The sequence below is a fragment of the Rhamphochromis sp. 'chilingali' genome (genome assembly GCF_963969265.1).
Source record: "Rhamphochromis sp. 'chilingali' genome assembly, chromosome: 5".
Classification (NCBI taxonomy): domain Eukaryota; kingdom Metazoa; phylum Chordata; class Actinopteri; order Cichliformes; family Cichlidae; genus Rhamphochromis; species Rhamphochromis sp. 'chilingali'.
The window spans coordinates 9,462,008-9,479,561 of record NC_137932.1 but is presented as its reverse complement, the minus strand read 5'-3'; the positions used below and the strand labels follow the sequence as shown (position 1 = coordinate 9,479,561).

The 17,554-nt window shown below is 41.3% G+C and overlaps 1 protein-coding gene across 2 annotated transcripts; it reads right to left on the bottom strand.

Moving 5' to 3' along the window:
* Positions 1–4,301: 4,301 nt before the first annotated feature.
* On the bottom strand, positions 4,302–16,009 carry LOC308397190 (uncharacterized protein). 2 transcript variants are annotated; one of them, XM_080883000.1, is made up of 4 exons: positions 15,863–16,009; positions 12,675–12,914; positions 11,132–11,334; positions 4,302–8,417 (listed from the first exon to the last, which is right to left on the bottom strand). In XM_080883000.1, exons 2-4 carry the CDS (start codon positions 12,889–12,891, stop codon positions 8,301–8,303), a joined length of 537 nt encoding a protein of 178 aa, XP_080739126.1. In that variant the 5' UTR covers positions 12,892–12,914; positions 15,863–16,009; the 3' UTR covers positions 4,302–8,300. The 2 variants fall into 2 exon arrangements, with proteins under 2 accessions (XP_080739126.1, XP_080739125.1); XM_080882999.1 differs by lacking the exon at positions 15,863–16,009 and adding an exon at positions 15,446–15,609.
* Between the last annotated feature and the right edge of the window lie 1,545 nt (positions 16,010–17,554).

Genomic DNA, 17,554 nt, shown 5'->3' with positions numbered 1-17,554 from the left:
TACAGACAGCTTTATACACAGGTATCCATTTGCAGAAGTTTAAAAGTAACTGAACAACTGACTGTTTAGCAGTTTCGTGACCATGTTCCTTTGTTATTTTATGACAAATTAGGCAGAAATCTGAAGTTGTCATGGTCCTGGGTCGTGCGACCCAGTGTTTTGTGTTTAGTCTATTTTGATGTTTATTGTTTGTTAGGTTCATTAAGTTATTCCAGCTCATTTGTAATTCTATTACCCTTGTATTAAGCCTCCCTTGCCCTTCATGTGTTTATGTCTGTGTGTCTTGTGTTGTCAAGTTCATGCTGTCGCTTCTGTCATCTTCCCCTGTACTCCGTCTCCCTGGTTCGTGCGTCTACCTGTCATGAGTCATGTCTGCGTGGTTATGTTTAGTTCATGTCATGTCTAATCTCCATGTTTCCTGTTTTACTTTGAAAATCTGTATTCAATGTCAGTGTGTTTAGTTTCACCTCTCCTGTCCTGTCGTTAGGTTCATGTGTGTCAGCTGTGCTCCCATGTGTGGCCACTTCCCCTGATCATCCCTCATGTGTATTTAGTCTTGGTGTTTCATGCAGTCTGTGTCGTGTCGTCTGTGTTCCCACCCTCCATGTTGTCACAGCCAGTCTTTTGTATTCATAGTTATGATTTCCTGTGTTTATCCTGGTATCACTTTCCCAGTTTAGTTATCGTTTAGTTTTGTCACTGCGCTTCTGCCTTGTTTGCACTCCTTGTCTTCAGCCACAATAAATGCTCGCTTTTCGTTCAACTCAGTTTCATGTCCACGCCTGTGTCTTCACCTGAGTCCTCCACACACTCTCCACACGGTCTGCCACTGCGACCGTGACAGAAGTTGACTCTCTGTGTTGAACTTGGTTTGGTAGCTTTTCACTGCAACTCTCAATATGAGGTCTAATGGGGAAATTATGGTTCTGCACATTGGTAGTCTGTTGGCAGTCCATTCACTGCCCGTCTACATGCAGAGAGCTTTTGTCGACTGATATAGGCAGTGGCAAAAACATGCGCTGCGACATGTCTGTGGGCTAGTCTTGCTTGTGCTGTTGTCAGCCCATTAGCCAATGCAGAAAAAAAGGAAGTTATAGCATACAAAGAGTGTTAAAAACAAAGAAAAGTGTCCACTGCATGCACTGTGTGTACTTTTTGATGTCTTGAGGCGTCTCCCCACTGTCACTTGTGTTCCTGTTCCAGCCCACTTGTTAACCAGTCAGCATTCTACTGATGTAAAGCATCACTGTCAAACACTGTGTACCTAGGATTCTGAAAAAAAAAAAAAAAAACTGCACAGGAACACATTTGTGTTGGTTGTCGTCCACTGTCACCACTGTAAACAGACATAACCATGCTAGCATAAAAATATATTGATATAAGTGAAGGAGGTCATCATTAGGCTCAAGACCTAATTTAAAGCTAACAGAGAGATAACAAAAAATCCCCTCTCTGGATAAAAAGAAACTATGCTTCCACTAGTGCTTATATGACTGTAACTAGTGTGACTGATGATAGAAGTAGCAGGAAGAATTATGAAAGGTACAAGGCTATACTGTTTTCTCAGATTTAGCAAAACTGAGCAGACAGCACTTCAAAGTCCAAATGGATAATGACCAAAGCATACTGCAAAAGTAACCCTAGAGTTCCTTGAGGTTAGTGAAGGAGGCCATCCCCATGATGAAAACCAAAACAAACAAAAAAAAAACCATTATATATATAAACCAAAACGCTTAGGAGTGGCCAAATCAATAGTCAGTCTTATAGATATTTACGCTCTTAAAAAAACATGAATCCAATGGGATTCAACACCAAAAGTCCCAAAAGACCATTAAGACAACTAAGGAACATGATGACAGAATTATTTCCATGGTCAAGAACTATAACTTCACAGCATCTAACCAAGTCAAGAACACTCTCAGGGAGATCATTGTCATGATCAAAAGAAGCCTTTTTTAAATGGAAATACAGAAGGTTTACAACAACGAGCAAACCACTGATTACCCTCAAGAACAAGACGACCAGGTTAGATTTGACCAAAAACATCTGAAAATGTTGCACAATTCTGGAAAACCCCCAAAATATTTTGGATAGAGAAGACCAAGATTAAGTTGTATCAGAATGATGGGAAGTGACATGTATGGAAAGGAAGAGAAAGCATATCACATCATCTGTCGAACATAGTGGAAGCAATGTTATGGCACGGGCGCGCATGGATGTGTCATGGTCCGGAGTCTGCGACTCCGTGTTTATGTTTAGTCTATTAGTATTCTGTGGTTTTGGTTACCTTGGGTGTTTGTATTCTTCTGTTCATGTTCCTATGTTCTGTGTCCCCCAGTCTGTGTTTAGTTGGTGTGTTATGTCATTGCGTGTATGTGTTTCCTGTTTTATTGTGAAGGTCTGCGTCTTATGTGAGTGTTTTCAGTTTGCCTCCCTAGTCTCGTCACGATAATCACTCCCAGCTGTGTTCCCCACCTGCGTGTAATCTCCCTGTGTTCTCTGGGTGTATTTAAGTTGTGTCTTCTGTCATGGTAGTTGCTGGTTCGTCTGTGTTATTTCCCTTCCACCCTTCTGTGTTGATTCTCTGGTCATTCTCCCTGCATGTCACGTTTGTATTCCGGTTAGTGTTTTATTTAGTTTTCCCAGTTTAGAGTTTTCACCGTTTTGTTCCTCGCCACCCTGTCTGTTGTACCTTTTAGTTGCAAATAAACTCACCCTCCACTTCAGCAGCCTGCAGTTGGATCCATTATTATTCACACGGCTTGCCCCGGCAAACCGTGACAGGATGCCAGTGGAACTGGGTCACTAGTGTTTATTGATGATGTGTCTTCTGATAGAAGTTGTGAAGTGTACAGGGCTATACACTTTGCTCAGATTCAGCCAAATGCTGCAAAACCAAACAGACAGCTCTTCACAGTCCAAATAGATAATGACTCAAAGTATACTGCAAAAGCAACCCAAGAATTTCTCCAAGCAAGGAAATGGGATATTTGTCAATGGCCAAGTCAGTTACAGACTGTAGATCATGACTGACTACAAATTGTTACAATCTTAAAAACAGTCCTTACATTTAAAAGGATGTTAGTCTGATCAGTCAATCTTGATTTAAAACCCACCCAAATCTGAGGGACTTAACTGCATGTGTGTTTGTGTCATCTCACACACGCAGACCAGAAGCTGTTTACAACAAAAGCAGGAAAATACCCCACAGCAGTAACTGCTTAATTCAAGATGTAATATGATAACATAAAATAAAGTTGCTTGACTTTTTATCATCATATCACGAACTCATTGTGTCCATAAAGTGGAAACAGTCTTGCAGCAGGATCACACCAGCTGTGCCACCTGTCTACATAGACAGGTTTTGACCTATGAGCATTTTACTAGTTAGCCTAAAATAAAGATATAACAGTAGCTCTGGGTACTTTAAATACACTGGGAAGTTCACCAATAAGTTTTAATCTCAAAATCATACTAAGCAGATGTGAGGGTGTCTTGCAATGTGCCTTTGATGCCAATGGTTGTGGTGATCTCCCTGCAGTTGAAAATATCAGCTAGGCACTCTTAATTATTGCAAAATGATCTATCTGGGTCATCAGGACATCTCACATTAACTTTAAAACACGCTAACTAAGTCCAGAATAACCATCTTGGGGTGATACACAACCAATACAAGAAACTTTGGCTGCCACTTGTCATAAATTAACATTTAAAGGAATGCTTAAAACTGAGGCAGATGGTGCCCCAAATGACATACTTATTTTTAAAACTATTAACTCCAGCTCTGGAAACAGTTGCATTTTTAGTGTAGTTTAGTTTTTTCTGTGTTACCCTGAAAACACAAAGAACTCTTTGTACTTATTGTACTATGTGTAGATGGCTTGCAATGCAGTTTATTGTACTGCAGCCCATCCAAGAAGTATATGCTTAGTTTTTTTTTTTTTGGTGAAAGAAATTCATTTTATTGATATGTTGGCACTGTAATGACTCCTCATAGTGGTTAACATGTTTGCCTCACATCCAAAAGAGTCCTACTTTAAGGTTGACAACCCAGAATAAGGTGGCCAAGAGCTAGTGTACTCCCAATCCCTAGCCCAGATAAATGAGAGGGTTGTCTCAGTAAGGGCACCTATTAACTTCTGTATGATATGTAGCATCTTGCTAGACATACCTCCACCTAGTTTGGATGTGTGTACATTGGTCTTTTCTATCAAATAATGACCAGACAAAGAAAGACAACTTTGGGATGCTTAGTAAAAGAAAGCAAACACAAGTCATGTCAATTATCCATAAAATTTTAATGAAAAAAACAAAAACAAAATGGCAATGTACCCATTTAACAACAAAAGAAATGGAGAGAAATCGTAAGATCTTGTGAGCCAAGCTCTTATGTACAGCATATTGCACTAGAAAAAGAAAAAACAAAACAAAATATCCCCCATCCTCCGTCAGTGCCTCCATCACACCAATATCCTGCACTGTTTGAAAACTGTTCAGGAGAAACAGAGCAGTCCCAAAGATAACACAGCCAATGCTTTAACAAAAACTGCTACATCTGGACTGGGTCTCACTTCATAGGACACATGAATGTGAAATCCTTGAGACCACTCTGAACATAAAGAAAGCAATGTAAAGACAACACAAACTCTGTGCACCGAACCGAGCACAGGAGTCTGAAGTAAGTCCCACTGTTCAGTTCATGTATTAAAAGCGATACTGTGGTTTTTCACTCCATTAAATTACATTCAAACCCTTAGGATACAGATTTTTTTTTCAGGAATGTTGGACATGCATTTTTACTCCATTTACATATTATCGAAAAAAGCCCTTGAACTGAGAGTGACAGAGCAGACTTGGCAATATCCAAAATCAAAAATGCCTCAACATTGAAAAAAAAAAAAAAAGCATTTGTAGAAAAGCAAAGGTTGTCTTGTTCTAGTTCTTACAAAAAAAAAAAAAGTGTGGTAAAATTTTGACTTTTTTTTTTATAAAGATAGCAACAATAGCTCAGTCAAATCATGTCTAATGTATAAAAAACACCAAATCACAGCACTTGACAGTAAAGATGTACTCTTTCTTGGATATACATTTTTTTAATAAATTGAAAAATTTTGATATTAAAGACACTGAAGGTCAAACATATAAAACAAATGTTTCACGTGAGTCGAGGTTGCAACAGTGGTTGGTAACAACAGGCTCAGATAAACATCACACCGACTGAGTGGATGCTCTACCCAGCTCACAAAAGAATTCTGGGCACCATGGTGGCTCATTCCTCCTATAAACGTAAACCCCTACTAGACTGCAGATTTGTTTTTGTTTAAAAAAAAAAAAAAGCACAAAAACCCAGACAAGCTAGGCCTATCCAGCATTTTACAGATCTTAAAAAGTTTCAAGCATCTAGAGGGGAAGATCAGCGCAGGAGTAGAAAGAGAGAGGCGCGAAATACAGTATACCGATAAAAATAGTTTTTTTTACAGTGCACATTGATTGCAAACAGTCGTTTCTGATATTGAGAAGGTCTGCATGGTGAAACTCGCCGTTCGTGCTGAGAGATGTCAAAGGTTGAGCCTGTGCCTCGCAAGCTGTTGTGAGAAGTCAAACTGATTTTTTTCTTTTTTCTTTTATTTTTCTGGAAGTTGATCTCACAGAGCCCAAGTGAAACAGGAGCTGTGACCAGTGACTTTGAGAGATATGCCAAGTGTCGATGGTGAAGATGTGGCAGGTCGGTTACTCACAAGGCACATTTTGTACATTTGATTGTCTGGTTTTCGCATGATTTGTAAAGACTCGCACCGCTGGTGTGAGGACGCACGAGGCACATGGCTTTAGTCCAACCTCCCCACACAAAGGCATCAAACACGCAACTGAATGCACCTCAACAATGAGAAGAAAAGGACTGTACACACTGAGATAGCATTTATACAGTAGCACTGGGCAAATATACATAAAATAAATTAGAATAAATTATCTCTCTCTCAAAAAAGCTAAAGGAAACTTTTCTTGTTAAGCGCAGGGAGTAGTTAATGAAAGACAGCAAAAAGCTTTGGACTGAAGACCAAAAAAAAAGTGTCATGGCTATCTGATTTGGCTCAGCGATCAGTGTTTGCAGGAAACGTTTAAATCAAAGACAAAAACCTGACAATCTGAAACACACTTACAGGCTGATGTTGAGTTAAAACTGCTTTGGAGAATGTTTAAAGAAAACCAAGTTTGCTTGTTCGGTGTTGAGTATGACATCAATCAAGATTAACTGGCATCAAGTGAGTGAGTTCTTGGCATCGTGTCCTCATTCAAAAAAAAGTTTTTAGCACAACGCAAGTGTCACAGAATTAACTACTCCCTGAAGAAAAAAAAATGAATGAAGAAAAAATCTGACAGTGTCTTCAAAAATCTATATCATGAATCTGCAACAGACTGAGAAAATACAGCAAATGAGTCCTTTTAACTTCATATTTAAAGTCCTTAAAGACTTCATTGACGGAACAGTGGTTGCATTGCTGTAAAATGTGTCACTAAAGTAGCAGGTGTCAAGTGAGGATGTGTAGCGCTTGCCCTGCCCCCAGATGCGTCTCTCGAGCTACTAAAAATGGTTCTTAAACTGTACAGAAGCTGTTCCTACTAAGTGAAGCTGAATGTACCACTGACAGAGATATAATGCGTATTAGCACATCAGGTGCACCTGGAGTGAAATAAAATAAAAATGCATCTCTTTAACGTAACCCAAAAATGTTTCTGTAACAAAGAAGTTTGCAAAGCGGCATGTTCAGGGGAAGTCTGACTGCAAATACTGCTCATTATTGACAGCTGAAAACTTAAAGACGGTTACTGTGTCCACTGGCTTGAATATTGCTCACCCTTTAAAATACTCCCAAAGCGATGGAGCAAAGGGTAAAAACTCAGATTGTCAACCCAGCCAGAGAAATACAACCTGGAATCCTTTTTTTGGGGGGGGAATGATGATTTTTTTTTCCCCAAAGCTTCTCCGCTGTCTGATTGTTTCCGTTTCCCTGATCGTAATCCCATGAGTGAGATTTGTTTGACTTTGTTTGTGCTCATTTGGTTTCGACACGCATCACAAACAGAAATCGTAATCACCGTCACTATGTCAGGTCTTGAAATATTTTCTAGTACACCTAAATTCAAGTATACATGCGTTACAAAAACAGTGTCTGAATCTCCACAGTTTTTGTCGTCACCTCCAGCTTGAGTGGTACTCAGGCGTGTAACGATACCGTTCTGCAAGTGTTCCTTCAGCATGAAAGTTCTTCGGTTTGGTGTGCTCTCTGATGTTTGTCTGCACACTTTTCAAGCAAGCTGCACTCAACGCTGCACTCCGTTTAGTCCAGTAGCTAAAGCATGCTAACACGGTTAGCCTTGAAATGAGCCAAGCACTGTGGCAATATTATTATGCAGGATTAATGTTGTGTTAACTCTCACTACATCTTGAGTTTGTGTTGCACAGCCAATCAACTGATGTCTTCTCAAATTCAATAGCTCTGTCAAATGAAATTGCACTGTTTCCTTTCATGATTTGTTTAAATGAATGACGATCAATCAATCTGTCTACAGCGCCAAGTTTCTGTGTACCGTTACGCCCCTCGTGGTACTCGAGATGCAGATGATGTCAGTGAAAGACAGGTTTTTATAGCATCCTATATCTACAAATTTGAATCTGAGCTGACCGACATCGCAGTGATAAATTGCCACAATGTCACAACAACCTTTTTTTTTTTTTTTTTAAATTAGCCGATGTGGAACACTAAAAGGATGAGAAGTTATTTTGGGAGGATAAACAAAAATGTGCCTTGAGTCCTCAAGGTTGAAAGTCAGTATCTTTAGCACACAGAAATGTCCACATCCACAGTCTGTCACCATCATAGTGGCCTAATCTTAAATGTAATCATTTTTTTAATGATTTACTTGATGCAAAAGACTATGCGTTGTGGCAGGAGAGAATAAGGCATTCCCTGGACTGATGGAGGTCCTTCAAGACTTTAAACACCAAATAAAAGAGCTGTTTACTGTACAAAATAGGTAATCTTACAAATATTTCGAAAATATCTCTTCAAACAGAATGGCTTCTTCTCGGAGAGGCAAAAAACAAACAAACAAACAAAAGCAAGAAAAAAATTGATCAGTCTCCGTCCAGCGGTGACCAGTGTCTTCTTCATCTCATCGTTTTCTACTAGAAAACAAAAATCCAAACCCGTGTTCCATCTTACAGTGCCGTCCAGTCCAGTCCCTCATTTCCTGTTCGGAACGTAAGGGGCTGAGGTGAGGGCCAGGAAGAAGTCCCTTCATCTGTGCTCCCCTCTCAGATGGGGAATGACAGCCTCTCTTGGAAACAAAAAGCCAAACAGGGCCATGGTAAGGCGCATCCAAAAAGGCCGGTTTTGTCTGTGGTGCCTCATAAACTGCAAGGGGACAGACAAAAGAAAAGAAAAGACATGTTGTCAGCCTCAACAAGAGCCGGGTGTATAAAAGCTTCCTGTCATATCAGAATCACAACACTCGACAGTTGTGAAAGTCAATACACACACACACACTGATTTCAATTGAAAAGGTTTCTGAGGTAAAGCATTGTGAACTGTGGTAAACCCTGTGAGATGAAACCATATGACCGACTAGACTGGAGGTTTCCACAACATTAGCTTGTGTCGAGAAAACCTGGCTGTCACACGCATACCAAAGTGCCTTCAATCCCCACCCCCCCAGGAAGTTTCATTCTCCTAACAGAAAATATTTATAATGATTTACTTGGTTTCAAGCGAAAAAGTTGATTGAAATATTAAAAGGTTTTAGCTCCCAGAATCTGACAATCATCCCAGCAGCATTACTTCATCTGCCTTTCAAAGATTTTAGTTGTCCCTCTAATTAAAGATTGCACTGCTGACTTCAATACAAGGAGCTCTAAGTGAAATGCTTTCAAAGAAAGCGTGGCTGCAGCTCAGCACAGCTCTCCTTTAATAGCGCAGTCAGCAAAAAAAATAAAAATGGAAGCAAATTATCAAAACAAAGCAAAGCAAAAATGAAACCGTTCCCTCATATTAAGCAACCGTCTCATTTTCCGTTGGGGTGCTCGTGCCTTGTGGGCTACAGACAGATGAAGGGGTTCTTGCTGCATCCTGAAATCTCCTGTCTCCACCTCCTCGTCTCTAATCCTGCACCGCTCCCTCTGGCATCCTGAACAGGCGCGCTCAGACCTTGCAGCCTGTTGCATAAGCATTCTTGTTGGGCAAACCCCCCACCCCCCCTGCACTCTCTTCACCAAGGTCTCTACCAGGCTAGCAATCAGAGCCAGCCACAGGCTATTTGATGCAGAACTAGCAGACTGAGCTGAACCAGCACTGCTAAATGTAACCCTAATTGTCCTTAATTGCCTTAATTTTACACTGCTGAGCTTATTTAAACACTACCCTTGTGTTTCACATGAAGCTCATCTTTATGCATTCACTCTCGTTGGTAGTGAGGAGTATTGTGTGTTTTGTTCGCCACTTTTAGGGACAATATCCGCGCTCACCTCCCCGTTTCTTCAGTGTAACAAAGGGTTAATTTTTACCCCCTAAGTGACGCCTGAGCATTTAAGCAGCCAGCCACCAAAGTAGTCAAAATTGATGGACAAGACTCAAACCACAAACACAGCGTGCCTCACACTAACAAAAAACCCACACATTGGCCCACACTGGCAACTTCTGCTTGGAGAAGCAAGTGAAAAAGTCTAACAATAGCAGCAGAGATGGTACAGACAAGTGATTGGATATCATACAGGAGCACTTGTGATTATTCCCCCTTTGGAATATTCCTACAACAGCAGTATCTGATCCTGTATGATGAAACCATCTCCAGCGCAGACAGCAGACAGAAAAAGAAAAAAAAAGTCTCTTATCTCTCTGTCACAGAGTTACACACGCAAACCAAAACACACGGAGAAAACACACACGCCGAGGCAGGCAGCGGGACAACTGAGGTATTGTGGGTAGCCGTCATGTTACTGGCTGTGTCTATAAGTGTGTGAGTCAGACTCTATTTTTAGATGAGCATATAAACAGCCGACCGAGTCTACCCAGACACAGACTCGCTTCTAACTCCCATTTGTGACGGTCTCACCTGTCCTTTCTCAAACCTTACACCAAACTCAAAACCGTATACAGCTTTTCTTTTCATCAGAATGCTTCTCCAAATGCATTACCCACACCTTGCTGGCAAAGCAAATCCTCATGGCAGCAGATAAGAAACTTGCCTGTCCCAGTTTATTTGTACTTATTAACTAAGCCCATGAGCAGTCCACTAACTGCTTTGCAAATATTGATGCACAATTAAGTGCTTATCTTGAACTACATGACATGTGTTCACAGATGAGCTTTCCAACTTGAGCCTTGTGTTTGGGAATTTTTTTCCAGTATAAAGAACTTATTAGGAAATAAACCCTAAAGAGTCCTAGTTTCAGGTAACCTTACAAGCAACAAAGCTGATTCTCTTTTAGACAATAAAGAAATTTAGTCACTCCCGCATGAGGTTTCAGTGTTTCAGAAGACAGAGATGCCTCTGACCATAGACTAACAATAAACAAAAACACTGAAATGGGTTGTTTATATAGATATCTATTTATAATCTCCTTCTTGGTTTTGTTCCTTTCGTGAAGTTGCTAAATCACGGCTTAATAGTCATTTAAGAGTTTTCGTTTTCTCGAGAAAGTGTCTGAATGACTGTTCGGGCTATTTTTAGCCGATGTGGGCTGCAGTAATTTAAGCTGGCAAAACTTCTCCCTTTTACCCAAAGAGCGAGCCACAAATTGGCACAACTTAGCTTTAATTAGTGTCTCTAATCAAGGACACATGTATAAAATTAAAAAAAAAAAAAAAAAAAGGTAACACAATATAGTCTGAGTTTTAGCAGCTGTTTAGAACTGCTGTTCCCTGCTGTCGCTAGATCTCACTGGCACGCACAAACTGTGGTTCAACAACCTAATTGAGCATTTAGATATTATTCACTTCTTCTTTTGTGTAATGTAAGTTAAATGATGTTCAGAGAGTCTCTACAAGTTATGCCTGGAAATGGATTTGAGTTGCCGGTGTTTGAAGGTAAGGGTTGCTATGGATCTGCTTCGCCACTCGGGAGCGAGGCTTACCAGTTCAACGTGATCCTGTTGGAACTTGTCTCCAATTTCCCGTAGTTTACGACCAACTTGCACCTCAACACTCAGCTCCTCGGGTCTCTCTGCCACGCTGTCAATGTCTTCCCCTCTGTCCTCTTCCTCCTCCTCTTCAATATCTCCCCGGTCTTCCATGGGCTCAAAGTGAACAGGAAAATGCAAACGCAATCCGGCGTAGCCTAAAAGGAAAACATCAAGCTTCTTAGCACTTCAGTTGTTGCTAGGTTTTTTAAAAATGGTGAGAAGTTGTGGTCAGTGTTACTGCCAAGATCCCTACATAAGTAATATAAGCAGTTTTTGATTTGAGTAGGTAGTAGTTTCAGTTCAGTAAAACTGCTAATGTTTTGCTTATGAAGTTAAACTAGGCAGTTAAAAAAAACGGGAAAAAAAGAAACCTTTTGAAACCGAGGTTTACTATCTTGTTTACTATTAGTGGCCTCAAACACAGTTGTGTCTGACTCGCCTACGCAAATATACAATATAAATATGATGCTATAATAGTCTGTAAAACTAAAACAGGTTTTTATCAGATCGTCTCATGACTGGGCAAATTACAAAGTACATGAAGTACAAGTGAAGAGTTCATAATCAAGAAAAGTGAGCAAGAGTGACGGCAGGTGGAAAACACCTTATTAAATCAACAAGATCCTCAGTGATCCGCCGCCTCTTTCTGGGTCGTGTCACTGAGTTTACTCACTGCCTGACAGCACGTTTTCCTACAGTCGTGCCACTTGAAGAAAAACAATTTTTTTTAATGTTATCATGTGTGCAGAACGCTGTGACATTTCGCCCTAACAGAACAACGCAATATCTTTAAGAAACACTGTGTGGAGCGATGGCATAAAGCCAAGTGCATGACATCCATTACATTGAATGACAAGGTAATAACAGTCAGTGGTGTTTATGCATTGATGACTTTAAGGCGGAACAATAGGCACCTCTCAAGCACTGATACCGAGTCAACAAGCAAACAACATTCTACTTCAGCGTCTGTTTAATTCACTTATCATGATGTCATACTGATTTGATTAGATGTTGGAAAAAACTATTGGATTAAAACTGAGGCACATATTAACACTGGTATGTCGCTTTACGTGCTTTACAATTATTGTTGTCTATTTTTATCTTTTAAAGAAATGATCATTTAAGATCCAAAGTAAAACAAAACTGGATCTTCTGTAATAACCACTGATCAAATTCAGATTCATTTTTTTCTTCGCATTATGTCACAAGCATATGCCTAATACTGTACTGAAGACAGTTACATAGAGAGTTAGTCTTATGAATATTATAGCACAAAGGGATCTCACAGAACTGATTTCTAGGCTTATCTGTTTTGCAGTGGTATTTTTAAATAGCATTTTGTTTGTCTCATGCTCCAAGATTTGCATCTCCTCATACAGCACCCCTGACGAGAAACCCAAGAGATAAAATAAACTGCTTGTAGTCCAAAGTTAAACCGCATTGTTTCTAAAGCTACAAGCCCGCATAACCTTCAACAGGCTCACCCCCTCCTTACCGTGAAACGGTAGGCAAGGCTGCCGTTGTAAGCTGCAGGGCAGCGTGTTGACGCTGTTGTTGCTGTGGCTCTGCGACGTGGACATGGCGGCGGTGACGGCGGCGAGGGCCTGTCCGGCTGCGATCTGTGCGACTCGGTCTTCGTGTTTGACACCCCTAAAGGGAGTTCCCCACAGTTGCGAGATGGGCTGTGACATATCCTCCTCCTCATCATCCATCCGACGCCTCAGCGGTAAACTTCCTGCAGAGAAAGAAGAAAGGTACATCAAACTTTTCGAATGAGATCAACCGGCATTTGTGCGCACAAGTGTTTTGCTAGTGTAAATACAAAATGTTTCAGCAGGATTAGGTTTGACTCTTGGCTATGTTTACGAGCCATGGCGTGCAGGTAATTTGGGTGTGATTTGTTTTAAAACAAAAACAAAAATTGCCAAATGTCCCACTGCTGTCAGTGGCAACTTTGCCCTCTGGCAGATGGGCATGCATTGCACCCTATCTGTATTAAATGGAAATAAATCATTAGTCATTATAATCTGCATTAAGAGGCTTATGTTGCACGTGGTAATACTGAAAACAAACAAGCAGCGATGGCTCGGTCAGAAGAAAAGACCGATCTGTAAACGTATGTGTAAAAGAAAAATAAACATACAACCGCCAACTGTATAACCTTGTTTTTATTGCAGTGATGATTAATAAGAGGAAACAAATGTATGGAAACACCCTATATAGGGGGACCCAGTGGGCGGCTAAAGACGTTACACCAGAGCTGCTACCCTCCTGCAGCACATTTTGCCAAGCTGTTCCTCACAATATGCCAAATTGTAATTGAGTGCCAAAAGATCCACAGCAGAGGCTTCCCCCCACCCCTCTCCATCAGAATTACTTTAATCTGAAGAGTGTGCCTCACAGAAGAGCACTGTCAGGGAATTCAATTCTACTCCTCCATATTAAGACCTTTACTTCATGTTCCAGCTCACTCAACCACTGGATAGCCGCCTGTCCACACCGTTAACCTGCGCTGCACAGAGGGCAGAGTGTGAGGGAGACCACAGTGAAACCACTGTTCAGGGTAGACTGTTTTGCGCCACATACAGTGAGTGAGATAACGAGTTTCACTCCATCCTCAAATATGCCTCCTGAACACATACGCTCACGCTCTCTTCCTTGTTGGCAACACGCCAGTCTGAACTACTGTTATATCATTTTGTCAAGGGTGGCTGTCTTTTCCCTTTGTTGTGTAAGTGGAGACAAACAGGCTGAGTTGTCGTATGCAAAAAGTTGAAACTGGATACACTGGTATTGTGTTTACCGAGCGAGGCGGCCGCAGCCATATAGCTCTCTTTGCATGATGTCATATCACATGGAGTCAAACAAGGAAACTGCATCTTTAACTGCAGTGGAAAAACACCGTCACTTTGTCTCATCCGATTGTTTACTGGCAGAGGAAAACAGAATTATTGACCAACACCCCCCCCCCCCCCCCCCCCCCAAAAAAAGGAAAAAAAAAACATTTAACAGGGAAATTTGTCAATTCACTTGTGCTTTAATACAGCTACAAACTGCTCAACTCTGTGCCAACATCTCCTCCGGACCAGTTAAGCAGTACATTAATTAATGTTATGCAAGCAGCAAGTTTCACTGAGCTCAAATGTGCGCTTGTGTATCAACTGCATTGCAAGCCCTGTCTTGAATTTCCACTGGCAGTCATCATGAGGGCTGGCAGCATTACCATACTGTCAGACACATAAAAAAATAAAAACAAAACCCCAAACATAGACAGGGAAATACACAGACTAGAGGCAGACCCACACAAACACACACACAAACACACACTGCCTGGGGGCTGCAGGGAGGCCTGGCAGCCACCACAGTGCTGGTCAAAAGTCTCAAAGCTCCAGTAGAAAGTGGCTCCCTCTGCTGCACCATCTGTGCACGGGCTCTGCTCAATGCAAAGCTGGGACTTGGGGAGCACGAACACTGAACTCGACTGCTATGCGACCTGCTGCTTTCATGCAACTAGGAGTGCTGGATGCATGGTCTGGTTAAAATAAAACCTATTAAAATGGGAAAAAAAATAGGAAAAGAGTAGTCTGGTGTTTATTATTATTTTATTTAATGACCTACTTTTTTCATTTTTTGCAGTTTTTCTGGTGATCTACGTTTGGTTTTGTCATGTGGAAGTTAACACCTGGGGTGCAAGTGCGATAAAACTGCACAAAAATAATCGACTTTAACCGACATTTACGTCAAGGAGGTTCAGCTCGACCACAAGGACTCGACAGAGGACCGCCGGCAATCTACTGCGATTTATCCACATCAGAAGGACCATATTCCGGGCAGCTCAGAGCGTAAACACGCCGAGCTCGAGCGCTTGCGTGTTTACGCATCTAGAAAACTCGCAACCATCGCATCTCCTACCTTAAGAAGCTTGACAAAACATCACGCACAAAACGACCATTGACAAACGCAGATAAAGTTGACTTTAGATCACTGCATTTTTGTTATGTAAATCAGTTAGAGACAACTTACTTTAGTCTTTGGTCTTACTTTACTTTAGTGTTAAAAAAAGAAAAAGAAAATAAAACCGAAAACGCACGACAGCTAACTAGTTGTATTAAAGAATAAACCAGGACCGCGTTTATTTGTATTCCTACTATTGCTCCAATTATCCGGCGCTGACACGTCCTCCCGAGAAATAAAACCATTTAAAACAAACTTGAAAAGCGTCTAAAAAGACGCCAGTCACGTTGCCTTACACACAAAACCACTTACTTTTAGCGTCCGCAGTCATTCGCCGGTAATAAACCTTCGCTAAATTACATGTAATATGCGAACAATAACGCCTGTCGCTTGTCAAACACCGGGAGCAACCAGGAGCCCGGGACGTGGGGAAAGCACGCGCGAGAGGTGACAAATTCAACCCGTCACTGTCCCCTCTTCACCGAGTCCGTTAAAGAAAACAAGACAAGGAAGTCTGGCTAGCATAGAGAGACGGACAGAAACACATGTAGAAGCGCTCACTGCCACACGCCAGCCACCTGACAGGTCCGCTCCTCCCGTCGCTGCCCGGGCATGCCCGAGCTGCCCGCACATTTGTTGATAAACTCCCACAAACAGGCGGCACGCGACAGCTCAGCGCGCGCAGATAGACTCGTTCTCCAAATCAGAACAACCGGGCGTTACACTCACCGCCAATATACGCGTTTTCCGTTGTGATCGGTGGTATCTTGACAATTTGCTGTTATCTTGTTTCCTACAGATTGCTGTGATGAGCCTCGGTACCTTCCTCGCATTACAACTACTCATGAATGTTTGCTGACTAGAGTGAGGGGTTGTTTTTTTCTGTGTCAAAAAAAAAAAAAAAAATACGGGGAGAAGGGGCGGATCCGCCCCCCGGACCCGCCCCTTCTTAATAATGTGAAAGGACCAGAGTCAGCCTGTTTATGCAAACATAATACATCGAGAGGATATGCTTTAGATATCACTTTTTAGCGTGTGAGTAGTGGTAAAGAAGCATTACATTTTAATCAAGTCCAAGTAGTAACGGCAGCCTTTGAAAATATTCAAGTAAATTATTTATTTATTTTTTGTTGTTTGGTTTTCGATGTTATACCTGATACGGATTAGTGCATTTCTGACATAAACTCATATTATAAGCTATACGCAAAATCTCAGGAGGAAAAGGCACATGAATGAAGCCTTTTGAGTTACTTCAGTAATTATAAAAAAAAGCTATTTAGGTGCAAAGCTAATTTACATTTAGTTGTTTTTTTTTCTTTTGTTGCATGGTTTGTCGAAATGAATAATAATAATAATAATAATAACATAATAATAACCACAATAAAAGGTGACTGGCCCTTTAAGAGAACAGCCCTCTTGCTGAACACAAGCTGGTGACTAGCTGCAAACCAATCAGCGGGTTTGTTTTGGTCACGCCTTCTCCTCCGTGTATCTTGACACGTGGAGGGCAAAAAAAAGAAAAAAAAACCGCAAACCGAAATCCGACATGTGACTGCTTTCAGCGCTCTGCTCAGCTGATTGGGAGCTGCTGCTATAGAGTGGATGTACCCACCCAATTGCTGGGGTCCATATGACGATGAGCTGTGTACTGTCAAGGCAACAAACAGACTCGCAGATGGCACGTATGGATCTCAGTGAAATACAAAAATACAGTAGTATCAAATGTATGTCAGCCTCATATGATCTATCACATTGGAGTAGTTTTGTATTGAAATGTGTCATTTTTAAAGAGACACAAGTGTCTGCTTTATACCTTCTGCATATATCATAGTTACTTGTAACATGTTGATTTTACAGAATAGTCTGCATGATGACTTCTTTTGTACTTTTTACAACAGGATTCAAATGCCTCTAATGCCTTCCTTCCTTGACAACAATGGATTGAAATAACCATAGAGCCCTTTTCAGTCCATCCCCTGAAGGCACCCGTAGTGTCCTCCACTGATGAATGCACAGTGACACTGGTATAAACAGCAACAAGGACTGTTGACCCCCATTGCAGGGTGGGGGCATGCCTACGCATGGCATCACTCAAAAGATGAAGAGGGGAGAGAAAAAAAAGTACAGTGAAAACCAGTCTGCTAAAAGGGGTTGCTGAGTGCAAAACAGCTAAGCAAGAAAACCGAGACTTTTTGATCATCTTGTGAGTCAGATTTCCCCCCAAGAGACCATTTCTGGATGACAACAGATGCTGTGGCTTTTGCGTACAGTCCTGGTCAGCCTGTGCACAATGTTATGTTTTCACACTGTCCTGCCCCTTTGTTGTGCAGCTGCTAACGTGTGAATTTCTCAACTATTCACAAAATTCCCATGCAGACTTGCTGAGAAGAACTAGCAAACAACCGCGCCTCCGCCTTGTTT

Coding starts and splice junctions, on each gene's coding strand:
- LOC308397190 (XM_080882999.1), bottom strand. Junction 11,335..12,674: donor GCCTTGCCTACCGTTTCACG/GTAAGGAGGGGG, acceptor TTTTCCTTTTAG/GCTACGCCGGATTGCGTTTG. Junction 8,418..11,131: donor AACAGGATCACGTTGAACTG/GTAAGCCTCGCT, acceptor GTCCCCTTGCAG/TTTATGAGGCACCACAGACA.